Source organism: Sinocyclocheilus rhinocerous, unplaced genomic scaffold, assembly GCF_001515625.1.
Source record: "Sinocyclocheilus rhinocerous isolate Xijiao unplaced genomic scaffold, SAMN03320098_v1.1 scaffold752, whole genome shotgun sequence".
NCBI classification, from domain to species: domain Eukaryota; kingdom Metazoa; phylum Chordata; class Actinopteri; order Cypriniformes; family Cyprinidae; genus Sinocyclocheilus; species Sinocyclocheilus rhinocerous.
The window spans coordinates 1838883-1858282 of record NW_015639777.1 but is presented as its reverse complement, the minus strand read 5'-3'; the positions used below and the strand labels follow the sequence as shown (position 1 = coordinate 1858282).

At 37.0% G+C, this 19400-nt stretch overlaps 1 protein-coding gene across 1 annotated transcript in view; it reads left to right on the top strand.

Annotated features, from left to right (window-relative positions):
- Positions 1-17331, top strand: part of LOC107751894 (syndecan-2-A-like) — a 28171-nt gene extending 10840 nt beyond the window's left edge. The window contains exons 2-5 of the mRNA XM_016567668.1: positions 10996-11107; positions 14822-14982; positions 15273-15405; positions 16422-17331. Coding sequence (XP_016423154.1) covers positions 10996-11107; positions 14822-14982; positions 15273-15405; positions 16422-16585 — 570 coding nt within the window. The 3' untranslated portion in view covers positions 16586-17331. The remainder of the gene's footprint in view (positions 1-10995; positions 11108-14821; positions 14983-15272; positions 15406-16421) is intronic.
- Positions 17332-19400: the final 2069 nt, after the last annotated feature.

The window sequence follows — 19400 nt, the reverse complement described above, 5'->3', positions numbered from 1 at the left end:
TAATGAAGAAATGGCTTGAAAAATTAAATGCGCTTAAAGAGAAATCTGGCAGTTAGATGAATAACACTACCACCACTTTTAAGCGTATAAAAAGCATGTATACATATTCTAATACTTTAACTAAAGACTTTACACATTTCTAAACACTGCATTAGCATTCTTCTTTGCATATTTATGAGGTTAATATCTAGCACTAACTGCTTGGCCATCTGCGGAAATTCCTATTTATAATTTGAGTTTGCCTTGATTGTTTCTTCCAGATGCTGAAAAAAATGCATCTGAGGGAACTCAGCAATGCTTAGTTTATAATCGGTTTTCTGGCATAACTAGACAGTAGCTGTGTTCAAAACTGTCACAGTATACCGCATGTATAAATAACTTGCTTCTTGGTGTCACCTGTGTCAGTGTCCCTTAATATATATGAACATGACGACTTGTCTCCCATCATGCATATTTTAAGATTTTCGGTGGAACAGTAGTTCTTTTGGGTTTTTATTTTTTTTTTGTTATAATTTTTTGTTATAATTTTTTTTTATTATATTTTTGTTTTATGAATATTACATTTTCAGACATGCAAGTCAAGTCATGTCACCTTTATTACAGCTCTTTATACAATACAGATTATGTCAAAGCTTCACAGAGATAAACAGGAAAATAGAAGACTCATTTATGGAAACTCAACAATGGAGACAGTTCAGATTCTGCTGTAAAACAGCCATAAAAGACAATAGTGTAATTATTTAGCTCAAGTCAGTTCAGTGTTGGTTCTGTCCAGATAGGGCTGCACGATTAATTGTATTTTAATCATGATTACGATTTATGCTTCTCTTGATCATCAGCAATTTTTGACCACTGGTTATTTATCCTGAATTTAATTAGTCATTTGTGTTATCTTGCATTGGTTAAGCCTCCACAAGCTTTCATAGTGAAGGTTGCCAGATGTCAAAAGTTTAAATTCCCCAATCACAACCTTTTTCTTAAATCGATACAGTTTCTGCACAGTGGTTTGCTTAAACTCCCCAAACCTGGCAACTATGTGTATGCGCTCTCTCTGCATTACAGGAAAAAAAAAAAAAAAACGCTGGTGAGCTGTAAAACCCCAGCACTTTTCTTCTCAAATAAAAGTGTAATACAGGGTTACATTTTAATTACAGTTGGTCTGTTTTCTTGTGCAGTTTGTTCTTGTGCGACTAAATCTGTGAGCAAACCATGTAAGTTGCTGTTCTCTTGATTTGTGCTTATGTGACAGTGCAATAATTCTGATAAAATGTAAAAAAATAAAATAAAATGACAATAATCGTGATTAATAATTGTGATTATATGTATTTTTTAAAACAAAATAATTGTGATTAATCGTTTGAACATTATCGTGCAGCCCTAAGTAACAGTGTGAATTTAGTATACTGCTTACACATACATGCAGATTGATTATCGGTATAAAGTCTGGTCCACTTTGCAATTTATTCTTTTCCTGTCTTCCTACTGTCTACACTCCAATTTGGGTTGTTATTAACCCAAGGGCTGGGTAAATATAGGACAGAACCCATCTTGGGTTAAATTGACCCAGCAAATTGGGTTGTTTATTTAACCCAGCATAATGGGTTGATTTAACCCAGCTAATGGGTTTATTAATTTTTACTATATTACTAGCTTATTTTTTTACTTCATACATTAAATAATGTTTACAGATTAACTTCTAAAATACTCCACACAACCACTGGTTTGCATGATAACTTCCTTTATTTTCCTTTATTTATCATTTACAGCATTGTTTATATAGTTTTTAATAGGCTATACATATTGCCTATATTTAAACTCGTTTAACAAACATTAGAAGAAAAATTCAACATTAAACAGAAGTAATTCACGTGTAATCGACCAGTCTCTGTTATTCTGTTTCCATCGTAACGGCGCTGGTTCTCGTGCCCGAGCTGGAGTCGTGTTCGGCGGGGAACTGCTAACGGACCGCCGCCCTGCGTTTCACTCTAGCCGAGACATGCTGTGACTCCATAAACTGCCAATAAACAAACAATAAACAGCTCTGAGGACATATTTTAACATCCATTCCAAACAAAGTATTATTTTCTGTATCTTTATACATAAAATCTTTATTTTATGCGAAGCATCAGGCTTTTCCATCACGCGAAAAGACCGCGACACTCGTTAAAGGTGATTCACACCGCGCGCCTGTATGTTGCTCTGCATAAAATTTAACTATATACAGCACAGTAACGATTTTATAGATAAAATAAAATGTACACAGACCTGTATTTTACCGAAGAATGCATCAATTCGATGGCGCTTAGAACTGCTATCTCATGAAGTGAAGACGTAAAATTCTCGCGATAAATAACTCAACCGCTGGGTTACATCTGACCCAGGATCTGAGTAACACAAAAACTACCCAAACATTGGGTTGTTATGTCTGACCCAGGAGCTGCAAAACAACCCAAACATTGGGTTGTTACATTTGACCCAGGAGCTGGGTAACACAAAAACTACCCAAACACTGAAAAAATAACCCAAAAAATGACCCAAAAGGCTCAACCCAGCATTTGGGTTAAAAAAATAACCCAGGATTTTTGAGAGTGTAGAGCAATCATACTGACATGAAGAACAACCAATCACAGTTTGTTTTGTTTGCACAGTATCATTTAGGGGCATGTTTGTTTGAAATATCAGAAAACCCAGAAGAAATTAGCATGAGTGTAGACTTTGTAATTAAAATGTCTCTTAATTGACACATAAGTATTAGGTACTGGTTATTTCACAGACTGAACTCAGAAAACAAAGCTCAATACACAATAGAGTGCTGCAGTGATGACATATTTTTGTAGGGCAACCCTAAAGTTGCCTATCACTTTGGTTCCTTCTACAAAAAGCCAATTTAATTTTTTCATTAGCTTTAGGATTATTGAGGAAAATAAGCTCTGTAACCAACAACAGTTTATGATTACATGTTTTGATCATCAAGATAATCTTCACACATGAACACAACATTTACGAGTTTTGAAGCCTAAATATAATTGCCAGAAGTAAATAGCTAAAGTTAAGCAATAAAACCACGACACCATTGTTGCATAAGGTTCTGACAACTCTTTCAATCTTTATTTAAAATGTACAAGTTAGAAAGTTTAAGTTAGAATAGTTTGCAAGAGTCTAAGTATAAACACAATGAGGGTGTAACAGTGGACTAGTGAATAAATGAGTTTTCCTGTTCTGACGTGATAACATTTAAAGTGTTTTCTAAAAGTTTCTCATCCACACTGAAACATCGGCAAACTCTGCATGCATAAAACCTCACAAATGCACAGTGAGATGATACAGAAGGAACAGACACAATAAGTTCTCATAAAATTCTTCTGGCAGGATCATTTTTATTTAGGAAAATATCTCACCATTCACTGATGCATTCATTATATGTTTGATCTAAAGCGCAACTGCCCTCATGTTTTGCCGCAGGACCGTAATTGCAATACATTTTCTGGCATCTTTGCAGGACTGCAGTATGAATAGTGTAAAAAGTAACACATCTTTAGCAACAGTGTGAAAGTGAATAGCACAATACCGGTGAACAGGCAAAATACCGGTATAGTGTGGACAAGACCCTTATTTCAGGTATTTAACAAAAAACCCATTCATAAATCCCATTGATTCCAGGACGATGGAACTAAAAGTGCAATAATTCAAACTTATTTCCAGGTTTTAAGACTCATTCCTGGAGCACTGTTTTGTTTGTGGATATAGCCTATAGTTTTTTCTTACTTCAAACAAAACTTGAGAGTTGATGCCACCTGGCAAATCCAGTGGTTTCATTACCCAGAGCAAAAACCAGTGCTAAGCCACATACAGAATTAAACGTGTGAAACGTTGCTTAACCCAAGGTTAAAAGTGGCCTGGGGGTAAAAAACGGTGTTAACCCAGGGTTAATCGCAGTGGGAAAAACCTTTAAAGGGGGCATCGGATTCTCACTTTCCACATGTTGGTATGATTCTGTATGGTCTTCATGAAATGTCTGCAACATATTTTGGTTAAAATTCCTCTGTGGTCGTGTAAAACAACATCCTTTTTACCTTGTCAGAAACAGCTCTGATCACAGCGACCCGTTTCGGTGCATGTCTCTTTAAATGCTAATGAGCTCTGCTCACCCCGAGACTGAATTCTTCTGGAGGTGCAGCTGGATCATGAACATCCTTGAGTTTGAACTTTTGAGCAAAAAAGTTACTGCCTTAAATTGTCCCTCGTTAAGAAAGCAGTCTGGAGTAAAATTATTTGTGCAGACATAAATTAATTTAAGTGTATTCGGTGGTGCATTACCATCAAAACCATGTAATCCACTGCGTCCTCAGTGGCTCTCATGTCGGGGGAAAATGAAGACTCTTATTATCACTTTTACATCCAACTACAAAACACCTGCATTGCTTTCGAGTCTTTGTTTTCGCTACAGCTGCTCGAGCGAGGAGAAAATGGCGGCTGAGGGCGGGATATGCTAATACGGGACAGTCCGTCAGTGGTCATGGGTGGGACTTGTGCAACATGACGTCATATTGCTCAGAAAATCTAAACAGCTTGATTATTGAGACTGTTTAGGTTTTTTGGGGATTAAAGAAAAAGTAGTGAATGGATTTTTATCATTGAAGGGTGGTTGTGTTCACACACTGCTAAGACACATTAAATGCACATTAAAATTGAATTTTGCATCCGATGTCCCCTTTAAGTATATTTTCAGCTAAGTAGCTATTACAGACTGCAATATGCAACATACAGTTTAAATGCAACCTCATGGGTAAATCTTGAAGTACTGTACTGTATGTCTGTTCATTAAAGTGAAGCAGACAACTGAGGTCACACTGGATTTAGCTTTGTGTCCACAGGTAATTCGCTCTGTACCTCTGATCAGAGAGAACCAGAGCAGATGTTGACTCTGTCTGTGTTTTCCACCAGGAAAGATGGTGGCTTTATGGCATCATTGTGCAATAGGTGTCAGTCTGAACTAGGAAAGCACACCATGTTTTCCTGCAGCTGGAGCGGAGCAGCAGACTATGTGAAATTACACAGCCAGGCCTCAGGGGCATGGAGAGGAATTTCAAAGGAAACACGGCAGTCTGCTTCATATTGAGATTACATTAAGGGAACCGAATGCAGTCTGGAATGTGTAAAGGGGCCGTTCGGAGTGTAATAATCATATTAGTCTGGCAGTGTGAGCTTCAGCTTCACCCAGCAGCTAAAAAAACCCTGCTTTGTCTTGTGTATTCAGTGTCCTCAATTCAGTCTCTAAACTGGTAGTTTTTTCTCTTCTTTGCTGTATCTTCTTTGCTCATAAGCCTGTTAGACTCTATAGCCGGTGCTCTTTTATGTTAGACATTATATGTGCATTCCTGACTCACTGATTCCATTTATTTTTATGATAAATAGGACCACCACAATGATATGCCCTGCTTTTAAATAAACAAATTTAACCCCTGGTGAGTCGTGACCCCCTGAGGGCTGGCCTTGTAACAAATGTACTTTGGATTAAAGTATCAATTATAGGGATGTTCATTTTAACCGTTTAATCGGTTAACCGACCGTAAGACTTTTGACTGATTAATACAATGAGTGGTGGAGTGGGGTATGAGTGGTTATGAACGAATGAATGAAACGCATTTGTCCGTGTTTCACTCTGTCTCGAATCGCGCTCGCGGAAAGCGCTTGAGAAACAGTGTCTCCTCCGCGGCTCGGTGCACTTTTAACTCGTTTTTTTTGTCTCAAGCAAGACTGTACGACATTCACATTACATGATTTGACTGATTTTTACGTAGAAAGGGCGACAGCGCATGCATTAAAAGAAATGATCATTCATGTTTTCATAACCGCTGGCCAAATTCAAAAACAAAACTAAAATTAAATCATCTTTGAGAGCAAGGGGTCCCCTGGTGTTTCGGGGGCCCTACTCAGCTTGTGTATTTTGCGTATAGGGAGGATCGGCTCTGATTATATAGCACTTTATACAAAAGATTGCTTTAAAAGCAGCTTTACAGTATTAAGCATGAAAAAATAATGTCTGTGTTGTTTTCAATTAGAATTACAACTTCAGTTTCTATAAAGCAGCTCTCCAGCAAACTTTTCCTAGAAACTTTTCCGCTTTGGCAAGATGTTTCAAATTTTGTTTTAAATTATGTCACACCAGTTCCTTTTTCTTTTTGCTTGAGGTATAACGGGGTCTTTACATGTATTTAAAATGCAAAGATAATGTTATTATTATATCATCTGATATATTATGGAAGTACAGTACGGGGAAGCAGCTACACTGACAATTGTAGGTTGTCTGTTTTTTATGACTTCACAGCAGATTTAGGCCTACATTTTTACTGTTAAGACTAACATTAGCGATTTAGACAAACAGAAAGAGCTGCTTTTTTTGTTGTTGTCCAGACTGAGTATGTCCATGGAATTGTGTATTTTGCACTGTCTCTCTTGTGGTAAGTGTCTGAGGGAAGCCTGACTAGACTTAATTAATCGAGTTTTCACAGGGTGTGGAAACAGACAGAGCCACCTGGAGAACTGCCACTAGCATTTAGCTTCTATCACTGTCATTCTCTATGTGAAGGGCAAATGAAATCATATTAAAATGATACTAAATTACAATATAGATGTAGACATTTTAATGCTGGCACAGACAGCATTCTAATTTCTTGGCCTCGTTGCTTCCTGTCTTTGAATTATTCACCTCAATTTCAGTCAGCAGTAAATGTTTTCCTTTTATGTATTTTAGACCTCTGTTTGCCAAATCCAGCATATGTGTCAGTACTTTCTCTCTGCTTTCAATTCTGCGACTTGGCAGCTGCGTACAGCTGGCAGTACACTGTGTGTAACATATGAGTTGGTGACGGTGTGCTGAGAGAGAGAGAGAGACACGGTGTGCTTGGCTGCTTGGCAAGGCTGTTTGAGTGAGAAGAGTGAGCTGGTTATGAGTTTCAGAGTTTCCTGTCCAGCTGTATCATTGGCACGGACTGAAAGAGAGGAACTCAGACCCTCGCACAATACAGCACTTGTGTTGCAGTCCGGGAACTCAGGAATGCGGCTCTCACCTTCATATGGCTTTCAGGAGTTTGTTTTGGAATGAGCGATATTATCCAACACACTCTTAACCTCACTCGCTCACTCCTTCTCTTTTCCTCACTTACGTCTCTCTCACTCTTTCATGGCCGTCCTCAAAGTAAAGAAAATACAGTGACTTCAGCCTGAAATCTGAGATCTGCCTGCTCCACCTGCAGTAGTTTCTTTCAGTTCGTGACTTTTTAGTCCTTTCATCCCGTTAGCAATTTTGACTGAAGCTCTTCCGAGCATTCCCATGCTATTAAACGCCAGGAATTTCTAGAGACCTTCCTAAATCACTTTAGCCATTCATTAAAGCCAGTTTTCGTGAAACACAGGGGTGTGAAAATCGCAGGGATCAAAATCGTTCTCGCTGGAAGACGGATTAAGCAACAGAGACTCTCACTTTCATATGATAGAAAAACGAGGAAAAATGTATGCCGGAACTATTTTAGGATTTGATACTGGTGGTTGAGTTTGACCTTTAAAAAATATAAATGTGCTATTGTTATGAGACAAATGTTGCTCTGGCAATTATACTTTTGTACATTCTATACATGTATCGTATTGGTAACACTTCAGTAGGAACCAATTCTCACTATTAACTAGTTATGACTATTATTAACATATTGGCTGTTTATTAGTACTTATAAAACACATATTCTGCATGACCATATTCTACATTCCTAATCCTACCAAATACCTAAACTTAACAACTACTTTACTAACTATTAATAAGCAGCAAATTAGGAGTATATTGGAGGCAAAAGTCATAGTTAATGTTTTGTTAATAGCGAGAATTGGACCTTAAAATAAAGTGTGAGCCATTGTATTTAGATATTTAGTGTTATTAGCTAAAATAGGCATGACTAGTGTTATTGCTTATAGTTAAAGTCGAAATATAACGGAAGTAACAAAGTATCTTCCATATTGTGGTGTACATTCAATTGAAACTGATTTTTTAAAATAAAGGCTCCAAAAGTGATTCTAAAGTTTTTCACACAGATGCCTTAGTAAAACCTTTTTTTTAAAATTATTATTATTATTGGTGTGAAGAACATTTTAATAATCTAAAGAACCTTTTTCCACTATGAAGAACTTGCAATGGAAAGGTTCCATGGATATTAAACGTTCATGGAACAATAGATGCCAATAAAGAACCTTTATTTTTAAGAGTGAGTGTTTGGTGGGGACTCGGTTCTATAAACATTGGTTATTGGTCAGATATAGGTCAATCAATAAGAAACATTGCATTTAATGCCAACTTAAAGTTGAAACTTCATTGGTTCGCATTCCACTTTGGTTCACATGGCAGTGACTTTCAGACAAGCTATAACTTACCATGTTTAATATTAAGTTCTAAATGTGGAATAAAGAGAGAGAACGAGTAAGAGAAAGTGAAAAGGAAAAGGAAAAAAATGTGCTTTTGTGGTAACATCTGAATGAACTGGAATATGATTCATATAATTGATTCAAATGACAACATTAAGGTACATCAACAGACGTAGTTTTTAAAGGTCATATCAGGAAAAAATAGCTCCTAAAGGAATAGTTCACCAAAAAAAAAGAAAATTCGGTCATCTTTTGCTCACCCTCATGTCATTTCAAAGCTTACTTTCTTTCTTCTGTGGAACTTAAAGCAAGATATTTTGAGAAATGTAATTTTTCTTGTCCATACAATAGAAGTCAATGGGGTCCAATGTTGCTTGGTTTTCTGCATTCTTTAAAATGTTTCTTTTGTGTAAATGATGAGAGAGTTTTCATTTTGAGTGAATTATCTGGATCAGGTAGAAATACTGTAGCTCCTTACGGCCTGTCCTACACTTTTTACTGAGCAGGAAGACATCAAGGCACATTCAGATCCACTGTTTGTGCTTCCTGTCTACAAAAAAAAGAGAAAAAAAAGCAGATTTTTGTTTTTCTCTTTTTTAAACTTTCCTGGACAAAAGCATTGTAGTTGTTAAATATTTGCAGATATGTCTAAAGCTCACATAAATTTGTGCTAGATCACTGAGATGACATTACGTTGCTTTTGAAGTCTGTCTGAAAGCAATTTGCTTAGAAACCTTCATACACATACACTGGCTGTTTAGTCATTGACTGTCTGGACAGCTGCCTTAGGTTTCACACACAGCCCTTATGTCACTCAAGTTCAGTTATTGTAAGCTGTCGAGGTTAAACAGGGTTTTTGTATCCCGTCTTCCTGTGTGTTCTCTGTCACGGTGAGCGATGATGCCTAATGCAAGCCTTTGCTTTGTGAGGAGACTATGAAAAATGTGAAGAGTCAAACAGAGGCTGATGTATGTTTGAGATGCCCCGAACAGGACCCTCGGCTGATCACAGGCTGATCATAGGCTCTGGCTCTTCTATGGCTTTATTTAGTCTTTCATTGGCTTTCAAGTCCCGTTTAATCTCCCCCTCAGTGCCTCTGAAAACAGCACCCGCTCCAGCCTCCTGTTATTGTACAGGCTTTGAATCCAACCTCTTCGTTCTTTCTGGGTTTTTATCCTGCATGAGTAACCGCTATAAAATTGAACCTTATCACCTGAGTGCCATTATTTATCATCCGGGTGAATAGGAGGATTCGGATTACACACAAAGGTGCTTGGAGTATTATCCAATCTCATTGTCGAATCCATTGGCGCTCTTGTAGACTTTAATCAAATACACACACATATACAGACAATATTAGTGCTTCAATTCATTGTTTGCCCTCTACAATATAAGAAATACAATCACACATAGGTGCACAAAGCGTGGCCTGCTGTTATTGTGACTGGTCCTGTTGGTGGTGCATTGTGATTTGCTGAGGGGTTAATATAGATGGAAAAGATCAGAGACGGCTGAGCCCGAGCGAGCATGAGTGGTGAAGTCTGTGGGAGATGACAAGGACACTAGAGGATGTGATACCAACACAGCGAGAAATAAAGGGTCATAGGTTTTGCAAATAGACAGTGGTCCATCTGCCCTTCTCTCTTGACAACAATGATAGCCTCTTGCATTTGTTTGCTAGACCGTGTCTGTCCCTTTTGCACCCCCCTTAACCTTAAAGTATTACTTCAGAGTGATAAACCTTTTGTAACCTCCACAATGTGTAGAGAAATGACATATGCTGACTTTTAGATTGGTTTTTAGCGCTGTTTTAGTGGGTCAGAGAGCTTTCAGATAGGGCTGCACAATTAATCGAATTTCTAATCGCGATTTTAAGATATGTTTTTTTCTTTCTACATGTTATCTTAAGGGTTTTTCCCATTATTTAAATTTTAGTTATATTTTTACTTTTTTATAATTTAAAGAACAAACCAATCCGATTTATAGTTGACATTTGAGGCTTAATACAATAGAAAAGCACTAAAGGTTTCTCAGATAGAGTGTTTTCAGCTTGTTTATTTTCATATAAAAATACGGCATGCAGTTGCATAAAACAATGGTGTAAACATCATTCAATGTAAATTGTGATAATCGTAATTAATAATCGCAATTACAATTTCAAGGGAATAATCGACAATTATGATTTTGGTCATAATCGGGCAGCCCTACTTTCAGAGAGTTTTCTCCTGAGGAAGAGAATCAAACATTACTTTCCTTTGAGGTTGTTTCCAGGGAAACAGAAGTGGGAGGAACCTTGGGCAGGCGTTTTTGTTGTTTATGTCTTCAGCATAAAGCAAAATCAGCCAAGATTGTCTTCTGTGTTGTTTAGAAATGGAAAAAAAAGGTTTTATTTGATATGTTAATGGTACTTAAGTGGTGTACCTTTTTTTTTGTAACTGTGAAGGTTTCTTTGAGATCATTTCATATGTATGGGAATGACTAAACATTTTTCTTTCAAGCAAGTTTCAAGCATTCTATTTTCAGATACTTTTGTGATTAAATTGGACGTTTTGGCTCTGAATGTTCTGCTTGTGTTTACCTGTGCAGGTACTGGTCTCCGGTCAGTCCCCTGCCTCAACTGATGACATCTATTTGGATGACCAGCAGTCTGGTGACTATCCTTTAGATGATGATGACTTCACTTCTGGTTCAGGATCTGGTAAGTTACTATCACTATTCTGAGGCATCTCCTGAGACTACGATTATGATATTATGATTATTATTCAACAAAACCCTAACACTGGGGTGGAAATGGTCTCTACAAACAACTTAGTCTCAAAATGATTGGCAAAGCAGCCCAGATCATCAGACCTACAAAAACCCTGAACCATGCTGGCCTAAGGCCTTGTGTTCCTCCTCAAAGTCCACACTTTGAAGACAAAATGGCACTAATGTAGGGTAGTAGTCTGCTTTGGACCCTTCTGAAACCTAAAATGACAAATGCGATATCATGAATTAAAAAAAAAGACTCACTGGACACTAGCATGCAACCGATAACACCTCAAGTTCACAAGTACACACTAAATGTGCCATTTGTAACAGGGCTATCGAAACCCATGGAATGGCTATTTTGACTTGGTCCGGGAAGTAGCCATCTGTAGGCAATCCAATCAAAACCTTAGCAAATGCATAGAAATGTCCTGGCAACCACTTAGAACACCCTTGCATTGTGCCAGCGAGTAACACCTCATTAAAAAAACTAAAAGTCTAGTCTAGGTAGAGTAGTAATGTTTATTCTATAATTATTAAAGGTGCCATAGAATGCATTGATACAATATTTTAAATTGTTCTCTGATATCTACATAGAAGGTATGTGGCTTAGGTAAGGGTAAAAAATCTCCAGAAACGGTTTTACATGTCCATTTACAACCCTAGGATTTGTCCCTAGAATGAAATGGTCTGTTTTTACCTTATTTGGAAGGGTCATGAATAATAATGTTGAGCTCTGCTCTGATTGGCTGTTTCACAGTGCGGCTCATTTCAGTAGCTCACACAGCATGAAGGAAACACAGGGAAAATATATATTTCAATACTTATATTAACGCAGTTATATCATTGGGTAATTATACTGTATATAAAATGCGGGCATCAGGGAGCCGCTATTAATATATTTGAAAGCACGATCGCTTTTTACTTTCACTTTCGAGATAGTGTTTGAGGCTCACGGTATGTCATTTCCATGAACAGAACTGTTATTATTCAACTATGTCAACTTACTAGTGTAGCATTGAGTTATGGACTTCTAGTAGAGCACCTCATCACCTCGTCACCTATTAAGTTATGGACTAGAAAATAATTAATTAAGTATTTATAATCAACCCACAGAGCCAGTGTTGTTGTGTCTAAAGGTTGTGTGATGTGTTGTTAATAGAAGGGCTGCTAGGTGGTTGCTAGACAATGCTGCCCACCCTGTGAGCAGACAGATGTTTCACCTGCAGTCAAACGCGGTCAGCCAAGACCACCATGGTCACTCAGCAGATGTCTGCTCCATACAGAAACTCTGCATTATTAATAAGTCATTTCTCTACCTCTTACTGCTGTACCACAGTGCCTTGTACCTGGCACAATTACAGTGCAAAATGGAGAGTATGGTTGAAATATTTATAAATTTTATATATTTCATCTGTCTCTCTCGGAAACACTTTAAGCACAATTGTGCTGATCTTGCATTCCCATTCTGTATGGTTATATTTATACAGAACTGAAATTCCAAGAAAGAGAGAAGTTTGGAACATTTAAACTAGAGCTCAGGCCATTATAGTCCCATCAGACCATAACGTCATAGACGTGCAAAACTCATTTTTTAAAATTGACTTACAAATGACTAGTTGCATAGTCATTTCGAGAGAACCCTGTATGATCAGGCTGGTTTCAGGTTTACTAAATATGTTGCTAGGTGCCATTCAAACAGAATGCATTTTTGCATTTAAAAAAGAAAGATGCAGGGTTGTGAAATATAACGCAAAATCTAGAGATGCTTTTTTTTTTAAAGTACTGTTTTTAATGTGGTTGCTGCAAAATATGTGCAACCACAGCGGTCAAACATGTTCGTCTAGTGAATGTAAAATCAGCACAGAGGAACACAAAAACACATTCTGTGTGAATGGGTATCAACATAAAAACTGTCCTTGTGTTTAAAACGTCCAGACAAAGCTAAAGATACCACATAAGATATAGGCCTATGCAATATTTAAGCAACATCATACAAGTAAAAGTGCTGTCGAAAATAAGCACGGTTGTACACAGTATTGCCAGTGACTTTTTGCTCTGCCAATGAAAATAGTGCCAAATTAAGCCCCATCGGAATTAACACTTGTGCATCCCAGAGCAATAGACAATAGTTTCCATTCTGAATGAAACAGTTAAGTAAATTATTCAGTGACTCTCATGAAGACAGTAACTTAGTTCATGAATGATGTTCCACTTCACTTTTAGACTTCTGCCATTTTGAAGTGCGTTCCAATTCATGAAGTGGACGAGGGAAGTTTATGTGAACAGGCCCTCGACCCCTCGATTTTGACAGAAGGAGCAAGTCTACTTCACATGTACTGTACACTTCAGGCCGCTCCATATACCACAATGCAACTCGATTGTGATGTCACCACAGATCGCGCTTAATTTACTCCCACCCCAAAAAAACTCTATGATATATGATTTAGTTTTTTTTAAACAGCCCAAGCATATCCGTATACATATAGAATGCTGCATACAAGGAAAAAATTTAAATAATTAATCAACTCCATAGTGGATTCCAGATGATCAAGGGGACGCTCCAATTCAGCCCATTGCAAGGGTTCTGCCAAGTAGTGGGCACTAGGGTTGTGACGGTGAGGAAATTTTCCCACCGGTTAATTGACGAGTGACAACGAGGTATCACCGTTGGGGTGGGGGTTAACAAAGCGAATAAAAATACACCATATAGGCCTATGCCTAATAAAATAACAAATTACTTAGGCTACACAAAGTTTAAATAGGTATAAAATCAGCAAACACTGTAGAACCAAATAAATAAGAAACATAGAACGTTTATATTAGCAAAACGAATAAGAAAGCTTAGAGGCACGGCATATACACCTTGATGTAAAATAAAATAAATAAAATACACAAAGTTTAAATAAAGTAATCATCAAACACTATGGAACCAAATAAATAAGAAACGAATGTTTAAAAAAAAAAACTTCCAGTCAATAGGCTTTTCAAAATCTAAAATATTGCCAAACAGGCGCCTTTGCATTTCCTTTCTAAACAATCTTCTGCCATCGTCTTGTCTTTCTCACCTCACTCTTGTCAGTCAGCTCGACTCACTCTCCTCACGTGATAAATAAAATCTGATTCCTGTTTCATGGTGCACTGTCGTTCGCGCACGGTTCGGCACGCTGCATTGAGCGTTTAGTTTTTAAAAGTGTCTGTCCTCTAACTGAACTAGGCTAAATGATTTTTGTTACTATAAAAAAATCTAAACGACGGTGGGGGTAGGCAAATGACGTAACCGGTGTTGCGGCTTAACATAATAACCGAAAACACCATCTATCGCAGCAAGCCTAGTGGGCACCCGTACAGTGTAATCAATGACGTATTTCCTAGTCAACGAGACGTAGGGAAGTTAGCGAGAGAACGTCATAAAAAGACGAAGAGGAACGTAGCCCTAGTCAGTTAAGTAAATGATTCTAAAGAGAGTCACTTGTCGCCACCTAATGGCATTTAAGTGTAGCCCGCAGAAAGAGTAAATTAAAAATCCCCACACAAAAAAAAAGACAAGCTGAGTGATATGTGGACAGACACTGCTCTGCCAATAAAATGCATGAAATATTAGGAAAACTTTCTTTTGTTTGATTCTCATCTCATTTTTTTTATTTCTCATGCATCTCTTTAGGTTCTAGTGACACAGATGATGACGAAGACACTTCCACGGTAATTGTGCGGTACCCAGAATTCAAAGCAGATTCTACTCAGGAGCCCGTCTACAGCAGCAGCCCTAGCTTGGAGTCCTCCATCAGCACAGACACATTCATTGATTCAGACTTCGGACCAGAGGTGCGATTGCTCACCCATTTCAGTCATACTGGTTCTGACACTATAAAAGCTTTTGCTGACTCCCACTGCTCCGAAAACCTGCACAGCCTGCAAAACTGTGACAACTTGTGATACTTTTGATATTGCCCCTTTTTGACGCTTACACTGACCTGCTGTCTCTCACAGTTTTACTGGATCCTTCAATCTTGTTATTGAATCTCTTCACTCTTTCCGACACTATCTACAAGCTGGACTGTTTTTTTGTGTCAGCAGTTTGGATGCTAAGCTGTCTTTCTCTCGCTGTTTTTTAGATCTCTGACTATCAGACAGAAAAGCCCCAGGTCACCGTTGAATCCACCAGCTCACCGAGTGTTGTACAAGACGCTGACCCGCTTCATGAGGTTCGCACAGAAAATCTCTTCCAAAGGACAGAAGTGCTGGCAGGTATGTTCAAAATAAACAACAAACAAGAGTGATTCTTCAATTAGGGGAACATTTTAGTCACCTATTAAGATTTTTTTTTTTTAAATGCTTTAATAATTTAATTATTGAAATTTTCACAATTATTAAATTTTTTATTTGTCTCTTTAAACGCATTTTCATTTTGTGGGCTATTTAAATGTTAATTTGCTTTAGGGTCTCTATTTTAGGCTCGTCCTTGGTCCAGACCTTATAAAATATCTCAAAATCAAGAAAATTCTACTTTGTACATTTGTCTTAGACCTTAAAACAAGTTTTAGTATTAAGTATTTTTTTATATATATTTAGCATTTATGTGTAGAATTTCACAATTTTTAACAAAAAAATAAATAAAATAAATCATGCCATGCATTTTACAGAATAATTGGGTTTTTTCAAAATAAGTTTACATTTGGTTATGATGGAAATGAGAAGTGATGAGGTGCATATTGCAGAGTGCCAGTTTAAAGACTAGAAATATAATTCACTGAAAAATTTCACATAATTAAAATTCATAAATATTGGCCAATTTGGTAAATAATTGGTTTCTTTTTATTTATTTTTTAATGGACTGCTAGTTGACTTGTTGTGTTAGAAAGTTCAAGGCTTATCCATGATTTATTATTTTTATTTATTTTTATTTTTAATTTTTTTTGCCAAACACATTGAAAAATGTCAGTAAAAAAAATAAGAGTATTTTTTTAATGTCAAATAGAATAACAGATTAGAATAGTATAATAGATCAAATAGATTTTTCACCTCTGAAGTAGTCAAAAGTACCCATGATTTTAGTATCACCCTTCATCCATTTTAATAAATTCTGTAAGCTGACAAACCATTGTTGTCTCTGTGTCACATTTCACTGATATTTTGATTCATTCTATTTGCATCTCTTGAGTTTTTGTCGAAGCATTTGAATATGATGTGTACTTGAATATGGTTTTAGATATTATTTTAAACAATAGAAATTTTTTGACACGGTGTCCTTTTTCTTGGTGCAGCTGTTATAGCCGGCGGAGTGATTGGCTTCCTGTTTGCCATCTTCCTCATCCTCCTTCTGGTTTACCGTATGAGAAAGAAGGACGAGGGGAGCTACGACCTTGGAGAGCGCAAGCCTCCCAGCTCAGCCTATCAGAAGGCTCCGAGTAAAGAGTTCTACGCCTGAATGACCAATCATTGCCAACAGTAACATTTTTATGACAACCAACTCCTCTCCAAGAGTAATGGTGGATCGGTAGCACATCAAGGGGGACACATTTTTACGGGGGAACCTTTACTTATTTAAAAATGTAACAAAAAGTAATTTTGCTTCGGAAAGCCAACCGGGGCTTGTATTTTCTTTTTTTTGGGATCAAAAACGTCAACGATTGTTTCTCTATGGTTTTTGAAACCAGTTGTTGTCAGTGTATGAAGGTAAATCATTGCTCACAGGTTTTAGTCATTGACTAGTTTGTAACAGTAGAGGTACGCTTTATTAAAGAACAAGACAATTCCGGGATGTACAGTAAATCCTGGGTTACATCTGATACCTTTAATTTTCCACTGATTACATTTCAGTAACTTATCTCAGTGTGGACTTTATCAGTAACTTAATTTTCATCTCATCATTTTTGTAAAGGGTTTTTCTCCCTTGGATTGTGCCATTATGTTCTTCAGTCAAAATGAATGTTTGTATTTCCATCTGGCCGATATCAAATCATCACACATTTTTTTCAGAATGTTTAAATGTATTTTCTTATATCATGTTTCTAATGTAGTTGGTTCAGTGTCAAGTCCCTGAAAGTTCAAATTCTACTTTGCCTGAAGCCAAGAACACACTGCGCTATACTTGTACTCCTTTATTCTCTCTCTTTTCATGTCAAGCAATCATGCAGGTTAAAGTCTCTTCGAAAAATCAGTTGTACTTGACTGTACTTGGCTGAAAGTCTGCAGCATCACAATTCATAGCACTGCAGTAATTTACTTAAATTATTAAAATTACTTTAACCATGATATAAGTTTGTATTGCACAAAACCACTTATCAAGGTCAAGAACGTTTTGTTTTTCCATGAAACTATTTGATTCCCACTTACCCGATGCTTGGAAGGGAAAACATTTTTCATTAGAATAAGATATGGATTTTTTTTCATTATGAACAAGTGTAAGAGTCAAAGAATGAATCTTCTATGACAGGTTAACATCATTTACCCAGTAAAAATCATCAGTATTACTGATTTTACGCCCACACTGTTCTCAATCAACACATTTTCAACATTCACTGTTGACTGGAACCCTAATGAAGGCCATTTTTCTTTATTTCATAATATTATCCCTCATGCGGAAGCAGCTTTTGCAAAGATTTCTCCCATGGTTCTGACTCAAGCATATTCTGCTGAATGTCTCTGACCTTCCAAAGACTCGAACAGTGTTGTTAACAGTGAAGGTGATTAATAACGTGAATCACATCTGCTCATTTTTACTCTTCTTTTCATGTGCATTTCCATTGTTTCTTATAAAGACCTGACCATTTAGAGTCAATGACGTCTCTGTATATGTTAATATACAATAATTTATAGAATATAATTATTTATATACTACATATTATATATAATATGTTAGTTTAAACAAAAATCTATGAAAATGTATATTCACAAATGTTTTAGAAACCCTTGAAGTGCCTACTGTTCTGAAACAGTTCTACAGGGATTTGAGGACATTTGTGCATCGGAATGATGTTATAAGCTGGAACTGGAGAAATGTGATGAGTGGTAATGAAACAGAAACAGTATTGTATTTCATTAAAAAAAAACACTACTGAATAAACATTTTCTCATGGTATTTTAATTACGTTTCTTGTGCATCGACCTGAATTCACCCTGTGCACTACTCTTTGGAGAAACGCTCAACTGTTCAATCGCTGTGTGTGTGTGTGTGTGTGTGTGATACTTCCAAATGCATATTATACATTTCTCCTACATTTTATTTACAATTGAAAATGATTATATACATAAAAAAAACATATGTGAAATAAGGGTTGACCTGTATGAGCATTAATTTGTGCCTTAGTTTCCCCATTGATTAAAATTGTTAAAGATTTAAATGCTTTGCCTCTGAAGCAATATTTTTTATGTGTGCACGTGTACTCTCGCTGTGTGTGTGTGTGTGTGTGTGTGTGTGTGTGTGTGTGTGTGTGTATACATGATGAATCAATATGCATGCCAAGTGGCTCTCTTTGGACCATCAAACACAAGCTGTGGTGGAAATGTAACACCTCTGATGAAGATTGCTTTGGGATTTGTCCCTGGATGTTAAAGCTCTGACAGGAAAATTTATTAAATGCACAAGTTGCCACAAAGGATGTTTCCAAAGGAATCTCACACTTAGTAGACACAACACCTGTCCACAGCGGTCGCCGTGATTTTGCCAAGTAAGACATGTTCCAGGATCAACAAGGATGTTGATCCAGGAACATGTTGTACTAAATCACGCTCACCTGTCCACAGCAGGGCCGGTGCCACGGGGGGGCGGATCCCCCCCTTCTCCCAAACTGAGCGATACTACGGTTTCAGCTATTAAAATAGTTCAGTTTTGTATGTAATGGAAAGTGATTATATTTCGTTTCGTTTTTTTAATAAAGTTAATTTAGAAAAACGTTTGGAGCATTTTTTTTGTTTCGTTAAATGTAAATTTTTTTTTTAGTAAAGGACCAAGCTGCCAGCGGCAGACAGTGAGTTGATCATAGCCTACACTGTTAGACTTTGCTGTAATTTTACAGTTACTTACCGCAAAAAAGCCCAGTAAACTACCATATATATGTTTTACGGTTAACTACTGTAATATGCACTGAATTATGGGTATTTTAATGCCATTTACAGTAATTTACTGTATATGGGAATTTGCGGTACTTTACTGTTTGCTCAAAAGCAGTAGTGCTACTGTAAATTGTTCTGCAGATGAAAAACATGAATCTGCATTCTCAATATAATGTCTGGGTAAGCAC